General features: G+C 39.3%; 1 protein-coding gene across 1 annotated transcript in view; it reads left to right on the forward strand.

Annotated features, from left to right (window-relative positions):
• The first annotated feature begins 393 nt into the window (after positions 1–393).
• Positions 394–13,584, forward strand: part of crhr1 (corticotropin releasing hormone receptor 1) — a 201,654-nt gene continuing 188,463 nt past the window's right edge. Inside the window, exons 1-3 of the mRNA XM_078938018.1 lie at positions 394–1,236; positions 8,483–8,570; positions 13,257–13,316. Coding sequence (XP_078794144.1) covers positions 1,207–1,236; positions 8,483–8,570; positions 13,257–13,316 — 178 coding nt within the window. The 5' untranslated portion in view covers positions 394–1,206. The remainder of the gene's footprint in view (positions 1,237–8,482; positions 8,571–13,256; positions 13,317–13,584) is intronic.

Consider the following 13,584-nt stretch of genomic DNA (forward strand, 5'->3'; position numbering starts at 1 on the left):
CATTAGATGCTCAGCAGCGGATCTGTTTCTAACAAGTCAGAACAAAAAAACTCACCTATGACTAAATGTTACTTACATGACAGAAGTTTATTTTTGCCATCTGTTGGGCAAATAAACACCAGAACATCTAACATTAAAATCCCACAGCACTTCCTGATTGGAAACACTCATTTAAAAAAAGTAATTAGTGAAAATGTGTTGAGTATCTTACGGATTTACCTGTAGAGGAAGATTTTAAATTATAGAGCATCATATTTTAGTGCTTAGTTGGACTTGAGTCAAAAAAATCCCTGGGATGTTTCACTGCTCTGGCGCGCAACGCTGAGACCATCTGTCCATCTCAGCTCTCAGCCAAATCTGTCAACTGCGCTCTGCCTGGATCACATGGAAATAGGGACTCTTGTTTAAGGACTCTTTCTTTCCTGTATGTTTAAGCGTCACTTCATTAATGCGCACAGATCCCCCCCCCACCCCGAAAATCTGCTCAGCTGCGGTTAACTTTCTCATAACAAGGGCGTCTAGATTACAGAGAGATTGGAGATTAAAATCAGCGGGTCCTGGCTGTGGAGTTTTATCCTCTATGAGGTGGATTCTTGTCTCAGTGGCGGCGGATACTTCCCACTAAGTGACACAACGTGGGCGGCGCGCTGAGGAGACGATCTGCAGCACCGCAGCTGCTCCACGCAGGACTCAGACTCAGGGGCTGGATGTGAAACGGGTGAGACGTGACAGCGCGGTCCGGGGTAACCTGCGGAGATACCCACGCATCTAGGAGGACTTTGGGGTTAATCCTTCCAGAGCGTTTTTACTTATGATGTGTGGACCCAGGCTGCGCGGGGGGAACAGACGGAGCGATTTCGGTTGAAGAAGCAATTCCGGAGGGGGGACAGTTCATACCTGACCGGTGGTGAAATTCCTGCGCTGTTGAGGACGGAACATGGTGTAGATAAGGGGGAAATCATCATGTAGCATCGGCGCAGAGCGTTTGGAGACCTGCGCGCACATTCTTGTGACATCTCCAAGCACGACGCATCTGTGGCATCTGTGGCACCAAGGAAATTCAAGTCTAGTCGCGACTCTTCTTTTGAAAAACAAACCCACAAGAGTGCAGCCAACACCAAACCTCTATCAAGTCTTAAAATAATAATAATAATAATTATAATAATAATTTATGGACTTCTGGAAATGATGTGAAAAAGTCTGGAGATGCGCCTCAAATGCTTTTGTCTGCTCCAGGTAAGTTGTGCCCCTTCATGACGCTTTTACTATATTTTTCGTTTGGATTCAGATATTAAAAACTCTTATGATATGCAAGTGTGTCTGGTTTTGGGAGCAGCCGACAGTCTTTCTTGGCGCAAAGGGATTTGGCACCCTCATCCCATCGCCAGGATCCTCAGCTCTGACAATAACAGGTTTAATTCTTAACTGTGCTCACAGCATGTTTACTTCAGCTACGGCATAAAAAATATTATATTTATCTTCTAAATAAAGTTTATTAGACAATCCAACTTCATCGTTTTGTTTTTCTGTGGAGATTAAGCCTGGAATTACAGGATTTTAAAATGCGTGCGCAAATTTGGATGCAAAATTAGGGAGAAATAACACATTTAGGATTAGTTTTTGCGCTTGAAACAGAAAAAAAATGACCAAACTATTAACTGATGCATATCTCTTCAATCTCACAATGCGTGTTATTATGGGATGTGCTGCGGCCCTCCTGTCCTGAGCTAAATCTACTGAACTCATAAAATACACGCCGATGTACAGATGCCCGAGGTGCACGGCTGCACGCACCTCCATCCTATTGCATGAGGGGGCAGCTACCACACCAAGAATAGTCAAGATTCTACTGCTCAAACCCCCCCCCCCCCCCCAGCTTTCTATTTGCGTCCTCATTGTTGTGATTTAAAACCTGCTGTCACAGACGCTCTCATAGGTGAAAAAGGCGCATTTCTGCAGTCCATGGGAAACCTTGACACGTTTGTTTACTTTAGTGCACATTTGAAGGTTTTTCCCTAAATATTTATCAACTCATATATTAATCCAAATTTGATTGGAAACCATCTCATAATAAACGTAAATGATACCAACTGCAATAAAACTCTGAATTCCTAATGCTTTGAGTTCAAACAATAAATAAGGGATCTTGAGATCACAAATTAAAGGTCAAAATCTAAAAAAAAAGGCTTTGGTTTGGTGGCTCAGTTATTTATCTTAAATACATTCACAAGTGACAGAACTGAAAAAAGTAAAGATCACTGATGTCAACTAAAATCTTTGGCAGATTTGTCAGAAAATTCCTACACATTAATAGATTGAAAGACTGGTGTCAGACTGCAGGGAGTTTGAAGATTTTATTTACACAACATGCTGTGTTTGCATTGAAACTAGATCCTGCAGGCTAACATAATCCAGATTATTTTGTTTCTGCGATATTCACACAATTTATTAATAGTAAACCATGGTTAAATCTAAAAGAAAGATGATTCATTTGGGGTTAAAAAACTAAAAATAATTTCATGTCAGGTGTTGCATGCAGTACATGCTGATTTACATTTTCTTTTACTGATATAGGTTCAATTAATTTATGTATTTATTTCATAAAAATCAGCTGATTTAGAGAAGAGGATACTAAATAAACTAATATATAGACTATATAATAAACTCTTAAGCTACACCAGGAATTTGATGCACGTTCAAGATAGCGTTAAACGCATGTTCTTAGTCCAGGGGGGGGGGGCTTCTTCTGTTTCTACTGTTTACTAGCCTTTGCAGTTGGAAGAGGTTTGGTGCCACATATTGAATCTCACAAATCCTGCTCCAGGCTTTTTCTTTCACAGCTCCATTCCAATATATAAAAGACTTGGCGTCATAGAATTCCTTCCAGGCACAAACCGCAATCATTCATTTCTCCCCCACGATCAATTTTAATGGTTGACATTTTATTGGAAGAAAAGGGAAACCATCCATTCGTCACTAACAAATCTGAGTCCCTGATTAGTCAAAGTTCAACCTGGTTTAACTTTTAACGCTTGTTCAATGGACACGTGTTGTGTACGTGAACCAAGACACGCATTTACATCATTCATTGAAAGTGATCGCTTGTCAAGGGCCAGGGTGGTATGCTTCACATTAATGAAAAATGATTGTTAATTTTTGCTGCAACTCTGCATCTGCAGCAATAAAAGGCTTCATAATCCTCTATGAAGAGAAGGACTGATGTCATGTTCTTTGACTGAAATTATCAACTAAAGTTAAAGGTTGTGATGGTTCCATTGCAGCAGCTGCTTTATTCTTACACTTGTCAGCAATCAGCAGACGGGAGTAGAATGATCCATGACATCTTGCTGGTGAAACCACACCTCTAACCTGCAGCTCTTTGCTCTCACACCAGCCTTTTGCTCATGCTGACTTTAGAAAACATCGGTCTACATCTTCTTCTTTTATGCCTTCGTGCAAACCATTCCAGGAAATAAGTCTGGGCAGAAATTGGAATGTTGTTTGTTTGGCTTAACGTAAGCCATCATCAAAGCAAGAAGGGCAAGGAGACAGAAAGAAATATGGTTAATATAAAATATTGATTCTGATGGGTGTGTCTTCAAACAGACTTTTACCATCAGTCATGTCTTGTTTGTGAAAAACCAGAATGGCTTTTGAAAGAAGCAGGGAGCTGTAGGCTGCAATCAAAACGCTGTAAGAAGCTCAAAATGTGCCTAAAATGAGGCGCAAAATGGCATTGAAGACACAGAAAGGCTCAAATCAGCAAATACCCTGGACTGCGGCACGTTTTTAGCTCCATGCTCAGCCTCTGGCAGCATTTGGAGCATTTGAACTTACCCACTAGGGAGTCTTTCTCCTCCTCTACTCCTCTGCTTTTCATGGCAGAAAAATAAAAACTGGGAATCTGTCGCATGAGACCCAGCAGATACAAAGTGGTTTTTGAACCGTGAGCTGTTTAATCTCACCTCTTGTTGTATGTAAGGCATATTCTCTAAACTAGAAACTATGAATGCTTTTAGCTGACTTGAGTACATTAGAACAAAGTAGATGCCTTCACTCATCACCACATCCTTTTTTTTTTCTCAAGCAAGAATTTCTCAGCTGTAAAAAGCGACTGAAGCACACTCTGACAGCTCCTTAGTAGAATTGATTGGTTTTCATTATCCTAACCAGGATTCAAGGAGACATATAAGTAACTCTTGGTTCCTTTCGCATCTGCTGAAAATATGAGCGCTGGGGCGTCACAGGGCCAGAGGTCCACTCAGTCTCCTCTGTCACATGCACTTAAACAATTAAGCTAATGCAAAGCTGGTGGATGTCTTTCTAAAACAGGCTTTTTTTAAAAATGTTCTCATCCAAATGTACTTTTGTATTTACACTTAAATACATTTTCACATACTTGGAATGTTTTTTTAGTGTCCCAAACGAGTTATGTTGTATAGTTAGACTAAATCTGCTTGTGCTTTTGTGTGTGCTCTACGACTTGACCTTAGCCTTAATGACCCACTCCCATAAAAAGTGGTTTTGTTGGTGTTTTTAACATGATCATAACATCCTTTTTTTGCTGATAGGTAACATAGATAAAGAAAATTAAGCTCAATGTTGCATTTCTAAGTATTTCTTCATTCAAATTTTTGTGAATCAGGAGCAAAAAAAAATGTTGGAAAAATTTGCAGGGGAAACCGTACTTTGTGTATTAGCCTTTTTTTCATGGTCTTCTTGTAGAATTGTTGGAGAACTACGGTAAATAGAGCCTTTAGTTTGCATGAAGCCTGTTTCCATTTCCCTAGACATCAAAGCAGTGTGGAGAAAAAGGTGAATGAAAGATGAATATTCAAAAATGGTCAGATTTGCAAAAAAAGGGTTTTATCTTCAATCAAGGTGTTTGTAATTTTTAATGAAGCAGAACACAGTAAACGTGGAAATAAGCCGGTGGAGACAGATCCGTTAACACAGTATAGGCTAATCCCTGATAGCATCTACTGCAGAGTTGCATTACTGTGTCACATTGATGATGAAAAGATAATTGAAAGGGCAAACAGATACGCTTCTAGCCTCTTTTTTATGACATTTAACATTCTATTGTTTCTTATTTTTGTATCTTAAACTCAAAGAAACAATATTAAATGGAAACAGGTTTTTGATATTTAAATTCTTTTATGTTTCAAAGTTCCATTCCAATCATCATTTGATGTTACAAAAGCGTTCCCAGTGGTCTTTAATTGTAATTATACTATTTTTAGCCAAAATTAAAAAAAACTGTATGTTTTCTAGGACATAGTTTCTGCAGTTAGAAATTCACCTCTGCTTTGTGGGAGGGTCTGTTGCCATGGAGCAACCCTGGCCCCCCTTCTCGTCACCCATAACTGAGAGCTCTATGTTTACATGCTGTCCCACTGGCTTAAACCTACCATTAGCGGTGCAACTAAAAAGGTGATCAATGCTGGAGCCATCCAATTTGGAGCCAGATGCTTGGTCAGACGAGGAAAAGGAAGACATGGATCTAATCGTTTACAGGTGGATGCATCAGGATAGAGTGGGAGCTTACACCCCTCCCAGCATATTATCCAAATCACAAATAAGCTCTTTTTCAAACAGCATTTTATTCTGCCCCTAAATCATAAAGATTTGAATGAAGGAATTCTCAGAAATATAGTTTTAAGCTTCATTTTCTCTATATATGCCCTCAATTATCAGAAAAATGCCACAAGAACAAGTTAAAAACACCAAAAACATTTTTCTCAGAGTGGATTTTTAAAAATCTTCATTTCACTCTATAAATTAACAACATTGAATAAGAAGAACCTTAGTTGGGTACATTTACATGTTGTCTCATGAACTCTGCTCAACAGGACCCCCCACCCCTTTTTTCTGTTCCTTGTAGAATCAGGCGATGAATATTTTGGCACAGAGCCTTTGCTTCAGCTGGGGTCATGACTGTCCCAGCTGGTCTCCGTCCAGATCCTTTTTTTTTGTTTGTTTTTATTTGGCCTTCCTTCAATTTGCTTTAAAAGGCCTGTTAAGTAATACATTAGTGGAAAAAGCTTCCAGGTTCCTGGCATGCTAAATACCTGTTCTGAATTTTAAGTCTTTGGTAGAGTGTCTGTCACAATATGCGGTCCAAAATAATGCACTGCTTCCTGCTTCTGACTCATTTCACTGCCATTTCAAAGCATTCTAGTTTTCAGACGTTTTTTTGTTTGTTTCATTTCAGTAAAAAAATTATGTATTTTTTGCAATTGAAATAGATGATAAGTCACAAGAAACTCCCTGTTTGTTCTAAAATATATTTATATTCATCTTAAACCTCTATAGTGTAAAATTTAATTTAAAAAACGGGTTAAAGTTCTCCTCTGATATAAACGATGTAAAACACTAATATCCAAATAGTTTTAAGTATGTGTTCCCTGCCTCCTTTAAACTGGGCTCAAACTCACAACCTGTGAGGGCTGTGTGGTACCCGCTCCACCACAGCCCCGGTGACAGACTGAATTGTCAGGACAAGAAAAAAAAGTATTGCGTTCGCAAAGGAACATGACGGAAAAAAGTTTCATTTACTTTTTATGAAGTACATCTGGTGGTACATAGCGGGGTAGTGGTCAGAACTCTCACCATACAGCCAGAAGGTCCTGGTTCAAATCCCCTCTGTGTTGAGGTTGCATGTGAGTTTCCTCCAAAGACACGCTTATAGGTTGATTGGTTACTTTACATTGTCCCTAGGTGTGAGTATGTGGTTGTGTGGCCCACTGGAAACCTGTCGAAGGTGTACCCCATCTCCACAACTGTAGCTGGGAAAGGCACCAGCAACCCCATGACCACAAAAGGAATTTGGTGGACTTGGAAAATCAATGGATGGATGGATGGAAATACATCTAGAGCAATAAATTCTGAGAAATCTGACAGTACAAGTCCTAGTCAGTGCCATTATGCTTTATTTTCACATTTATAGCTTCTTAATTTTTTATCTGCCCTATAGGGCGCACAGGATTACAACCGTTACACCGTCAATCACCGATTGTTTTTAAAACTGAAGGCGTATGGGACAATAAGCGAGACAGAGATAAGTCAAATCAATCAGTCAGATTACATGTATTTATATGTTAGCATATTTACAATATCAACAAACTTTGTTTGGAACTCATACAACAAAAAATCAGACTAACATTTTGACAGAGCGGCAAAATTGCTTTAACATCAGTAAACACAACCAGAATTACTCCTTAAATAAGACACAGTGTTGCTTCTGAAAAAAATAGTATTTATAGTATAGTACGCAAAATACAGTATGTCGTATTGTAAAATGTCCTCCCTAATGCTTGTTTTCTGCTAATTTCCTGTATTCTTGCAGATATTTCAATATAAATTTCTCCCACCGCCGTTGATATGTGAAGATGTGTCAGGTCAGTTCAGTAGGTTACTGTACTCTAATATCTGCAATGATTCCCAATGCATTAACAGCAAGAACTGGAAATCTGGGGCACTCTAACATTCAATGCAACATGACCTTGAGTGCTGACCTCAGGCGTAAACACGCTTTAGCAAAGACGTGCCGCCTCAGGTGGAGAATCTTAATGACTCTGAAGCTCCTTGTTCTCTCTTTGCTGTCAGAAAAAATGGCGAAATGTTATCGTTCCACATTCTGCATTAATAATGCCGTTGTTTTATTTAACGGGGAAGCAAACATGGACTCTGTAGGTAATTGTAGACACCCGGTGTGAGCGTAGAAAATGGCCTCAGCTGGAGGAAAGCTGTTTTCAGGCGTAACTCACTTGGTGTCACTTGAAAGGGCCGCGCCACCTCTAAGCTTTTGATATTTTAGCATTTTTTTTCAGCATGTCATGAGTTCCAGCAGTCAATCAATGCTTTCCAGACTTCACAGTGAAACATGTAACACAATCCTTTCCCCTTTGTGTTGCCAGCCCTCCTGGTTTGAACTATCTCCAGCTCTGTCCTCCGTCCAAGGCAAAGGAAATGCATCTGAGATCAAAGTGTGAAGATGAAATATTAATCCCAACACTGAATTCCACTTTGCAGTCATTTAAAAAAAACACACAAATACAGATCCTCCTTGTTTTCGTGCCCCTGTGTGTGAATGGGGAGACCTTATCTAAAGCTGTTATGCTGGTAGAAACACAACTCTGTCACCTGAGAGTCTCTGATGCTTGTTTTTATAATCAAAGGGATTTTTTTCATGTTTTTTCTCCACGTCTCAACCAAAGCAAAGCCAGCCTGGGAGCAAATGAAAGCAAAAAAAAGTTGGATTCTTCTCACTTATATTTTTTATTGTTTTAATAAAAGTGAAAAAGAAAAAGGGCTCCACCTTTAAAAGCAGCTGGAGGTCACTGAAAGTTTCCCAGTGTGCTTTTCTCACCTCCCATGAGAGTATTATGGGAGACTCAGGAGGGCTGAGCGGCGACGCTGTGTTAATATTTTATTCAGCGATCAAACCTGACCTCGGCTCCCTGTCCCCCTCTGATTTCAGGTGTGCGCCGTCCTGAGCCTCCTGCCGTCGGCCTCTTCGGCGGATCTGACATGCGAGGCTCTGCTCATGCTGTCAGGGAACGTCTCATGTAAGTCAAAGAGAAACATCAGTGAGCTTTTTATCATGACAGCGCCGCCTTTTACAAGCTTTTAAAGAGTACCTGTTGCCCAGCGCAGACCTGCTTGTGTTTTCAGGCCGCTCCACTGTTAACTACACTTGTGAAATGCCATCGATTTTTCGTCCTTTCCATCTCGTGGCCTTAACCGCTAAATGCCATCTTCAGTCACAACTTCTGTCTTGTGCATATTGGAAAAATGTCATTTGGTGTTATTCCTCTTCCGTCTGGGCCTCACAGGTACAGTTTTGCTGAAGACAGGAAGCTGACATGTACAAATACTTTAAGACTGCTGCTTCTGCAGTTCTTGTTTGCTCCAGGTTGCATTCATAAATAGGTCTTTAACGGAGCGATGATAAAATCTCTGTTATCATGCTGTCACTCTGACATCTCCTGCCGGTTTTAAATTGCTGCATAGATTGGCATGTATTTTATCTGTGAATAAATTGGTTGAATGTTTATGTGCAGATGCTCCTGCAGATCACAATGTCAAAACAGCAAATTTCCTCGCTGGAGAAGAAGTAAGCAGGAATCTTGTTGTTGTTTTTCAGATTTAAACATCTTTAAAAACCATGAGTGGCATCCTATAACCCAGGGGCCTTTGCCTGCCCTTGCTGCCCCCCCCATCGTCCCCTTTTTACCCCTCTCTTACTGGCTGAGTGGCTGTTACATGCCCTTCAGCCCCCTGCCGCCCTGGTCAGAGCTGCACGAGACAAATTCATAAAACCCCCCCCACTTTTTTTCAAAATGTCTGCTTTTTTGATGGTTTTATCTCCAGAGCAGCCATTTTATTTTTAGGGCGCATGGGGATGACGAACAGGTCTATACAATTATAGACGAATCGGCAAAAGTAAACTTTTGGATTACAACGGAATTTTTTGGTTAATCACACCCACATTCCTAATTTGTTCATATCATATGTTATATTGTTTTGGATTTGTCTATTAAATGTTCCCAATATTCCAGTAAATTATAAGCAAGCTACAGGGAAACATTATTTTTTAAAGCAAACCAAATCTACAATCTATAATATATAACCCTTAATTCAAACATTTTCTCCCACGTAGCTTTCCAATGATGCTTAGGAGTTAGGAGGCGATGGCTCACAATCCTTAGGAGGAGTTTAAATTTGTAGCTGGCACAAAAAGTGTTTTTAACTTTTAATTCAAGATGGTGACCTTTCCCTGAGTTCAAAACTCTGCAAAAGTCGGTAGTGGTTTTAGGCCCTATGGCGTGTGTGAAATTCATTTGCACCAGGTCCTAGGTGCGTGTAAATTTTGTTAAGTTTTATGATTATGTGGTGGGGGTGAAATTTTGGCTCAAAGGTGCAGTTAGAAAGAAGAGTGGACTGCTGCTTCCCATGATAAATCATAAAAAAGTACAAAAGCAGCTGCTTTCTCTGGCACATTTTTGCTATAAACTCCATTTGTTTGATTTCTGATCTAAAATATAAAAGATTTTTACTCCGTTTTGATTTTCCACAGATAAAAACACTGCTCTCTGTCATGCAGGCATGAATCATAATCAAACACCAGACGAATGGTCTCAGCTAAATGTCAGAATGGCTGTTCTAGCCTTCACAAAACGACCCATTTTCAGATCTGACACCCACATTGGCAGGATTACAGGGACAGCAAATCCTCAAAATGAAGCCATACAATCCAGCCCACAGAAAGATGCTGAGACGCTCAGGCTGTGTCGTAGCTCTATATTCAGCCTTGAATATCTCTGGATAAATATAAACCAAGCAGTTAATGTCCTTATTATTTAATTTCTTGCCTGTTTTGTCCGATGCCAGTCTCAGTCTCAGGATTCCCCATTATACCTTGGCATGGGCGGTGAAAGGCTAGAAGCTCATCCCATTTTTCAAACATTATTAACTCCACCAGGGGAGGGCCTGTCATGTTGATCAGCTGGTAAACTTAAAAAAGATAAAATAAAGTAAAATAAAATCAAGTATATCCTTAGTGATTTTGACAGCTTTATAAAGTACATCAATTTGTGGAAATTAGGGCTGCCAGGCAATTACAAAATTAATCGAATCAGTTACACGCTTTCTGATTAATTAATTTAAGTTAATATACATGTCAAATTTGGCTCTGAAAGCATATTTTAAATGCTGCAATTCTAATGAATCCATTACGTAATCTATATATAACAGACTTTCAATAGATTGCTTTCGAAAATGTTTCTCCTCCGCTAATGTGCAATGATAGCTAAGGTAATGTAATTTTAGAATCAATTTTTTCCCCAATTTATTCTTAGTGATTATAGCAACTTAAATGTAACCCCTTTATAGTCTTCACTAATTAGCAAAAAGACTGGGTTGTTTCTGCATCTTTTTCAATTCAGTTCAATTCAATTTTATTTATATAGCCCAGTATTTGCAACAATGGTCATTTCATTGGGCTACATACTGGTAACTATGTAATAAACATGAATCATAAAGAACATGGAGTCATAGAATTCAATAGGTAATGGCTAAACTAAACTAAACATCTAAACAAGGGCATCCCTGCCCTTAGACCCGCCTTTTCCCTCCCATCAAACTCATAACAGTTTTTCCCCTTAGTTACTAAAGCTTCCATTTGTCTCAGGCTGTCAATTTGATGCTTTTTCCTAAAAAGCTCGATAGGCACATGAAAAGTGCCTAAAAGTTTGTGTTCAGTCTCAACAAATGAAAAAAAATAAAAGCCAAAGTATGAAGACGTATGACGAGGTAACTGCAGTAGTAGCTGGACCTCCATTTAGGGTTTGGTGATGCAACAGCAACCATTTGTCCAGTCTAAAGTTTAGCTGAAAAAAGTTTGGAGCAAAAATCCAAACCTGAATGAGTGAGTTATGAAATCATTGGCAACCATCAAATAGACCCTGGTTTGGTTTGCTAAAAGCGTAATCAGAACCGACCCCAATCTGGCCCTACGCAAAATATGATCAGCCTTTTTGTTACTAATAAGATACTATAGTCAAAAGGTACAGAGACCCCCCATAGCAGCAAAAAACCAAAACAAAAAACAAGTTACTGTGTAAACCAAAAAAAGAGCAATGCAAATAAAAGAAATGATGTTGAAAATAAAAAGAAATGATACAAATAAAAAGAAACACTGCTGCAAATTAAAAAGCACCACATTCATCCAAATAGCCATTGTGACCCATGCCTTAGATTATTGTTAGCATGACTATTAATGACAAAAACAACAACAACTCTAGTAATAAGCTGCTGGAGGTATTTAAGCATCAATTGTTTCCACTCTAAAGTGCTTTTGTGCCATGGTCTCAGTACCTGTAGTTAGCTGTGTTTGTCTAGCTTCTTCTCTGGATTGAGACCGTGCGGCGGATCAAGGAACTGTATTTTGCTACATATTGGAGTAAAGCTACAGAACTCCATTCTCCTCTCGTTTGTGTCTTTCTGCACACTCTATGTTTGCCCAAGCCAACAAAAACCGGCATCCTCCAGTTTACCCTCAAACCTGGGGCTACATGGCCTAAAGAAATAACACATTTTAAAGTATGCATAGTGACATCGAACACAAACATCTTCATTTACTTTCTTGTTGTCTTTTCTACTTTGTACTCCTGTTCTTTTTTCTCTTTCTCAAAGCGGCGCATGGGAAAAATAAATCTCAGATAATCCATTTGGGTTGTTTTTTTTTTTTATTGGCAGCGGTTTTCTTTTGTTTTTTTTTAATTTGTAACAGCTTTTTATTTGTGGCTTTCTTTTCAACATCGTTTGCAGCAATGTTTATTTTTATTAAAAATTTTTTTTTTTTTTTTGCAAAGTCCCTTTTTTTCCTGCTATGGCAGAGTAAAAAGAATATTGTAACAAATAATTTGAATTTTCTTTATTTATGTCTTAAAGAATCCCACAAGAACACGTTAAAAACTCAAAAAGCCCCATTTTCATATGAGTGGGTCTTTAAATATTTTTTTTATCATCATCTGTTATTGTGTTGTATTTTATCTACTTTCACGGGACATAAAATATAGGATCACATAAAGTCACTATGACCAAATTTGCAAATTACAACAGTCCCATCAACGTTTCTAAGTAGTATTCAAACAGAAACGTTCCCTTTATAGGTCAAACAGGGGCCTCTCATTTGCCTCCATAATTTACAAGCACTGCAGCAGCCACAAGGTCAACATGCATCACAGACTGCAATTAGCCAGAGTTAATTTTTTAAGTCATTTTTTCTGTCACATAAATTCCTTGAAATTAAATGATGACAGCCTCTGTCCAACTACAGAACGAAGTGATTTAGGCAGCAAATGACCACGGTGTTTATCTGCCGAGAACAATTTCTGCTTTTCTCACCACATGTATGTGTGAAAACACTTGTTAAAAAAAAGAAACGCCTGAAAGCATCAAGCCTTTAGCCTCTGGAGCATCCCGATTTCTTCTTTATATGTATTTTTACCCAAATCTTCCTGATTTATCTCAGAAATAATGACCTGACCCTTGGGGCATGTCCACACTCATATTCGCTGCACCCGTCCTGTTATTGCTGCAGGAAAGCTTTGTCACCAGTGTTTACCGTTGCCCTTTAGTGCTCACCCTTTGTAGCTGTTAAGCTACAGCTAATGAGATTTTCAGTGCCTCTCCAAAAGTGTGCAAATGAAGATAGCATTTGCTGATGAGGATGCCTGTCTTTATTGCAGTGCAGTCCCTGGTCGCCACCTGGAACCAAACTATGAGCAACGCTACGAGTCAGTGGAGCGGTGAGTTGGACGCGCTGCAACTGATTCCCCACACAGTCACTACAAAGCTGAGCCGCAGTGGAATACCACACCAGGGAAACAGGATTGTTATGAATTCAGATTATTAAGACTAGCATCAAAGACGTGAAACATTCTGAAAATAGATCCGACACAGGAGACGGCGCTCGGTTCAAGTGAAACAAAGCGCAGGAGTAATCATTAAATCTGTGCACACAAACGCTCGGCTCTCAACTTCAGCACATTGTCAGAGTTTCACTGAAGCTAAATA

This window comes from Oryzias latipes, chromosome 19, assembly GCF_053564925.1.
Source record: "Oryzias latipes strain Hd-rR chromosome 19, Olatipes_Hd-rR_3.1".
NCBI classification, from domain to species: domain Eukaryota; kingdom Metazoa; phylum Chordata; class Actinopteri; order Beloniformes; family Adrianichthyidae; genus Oryzias; species Oryzias latipes.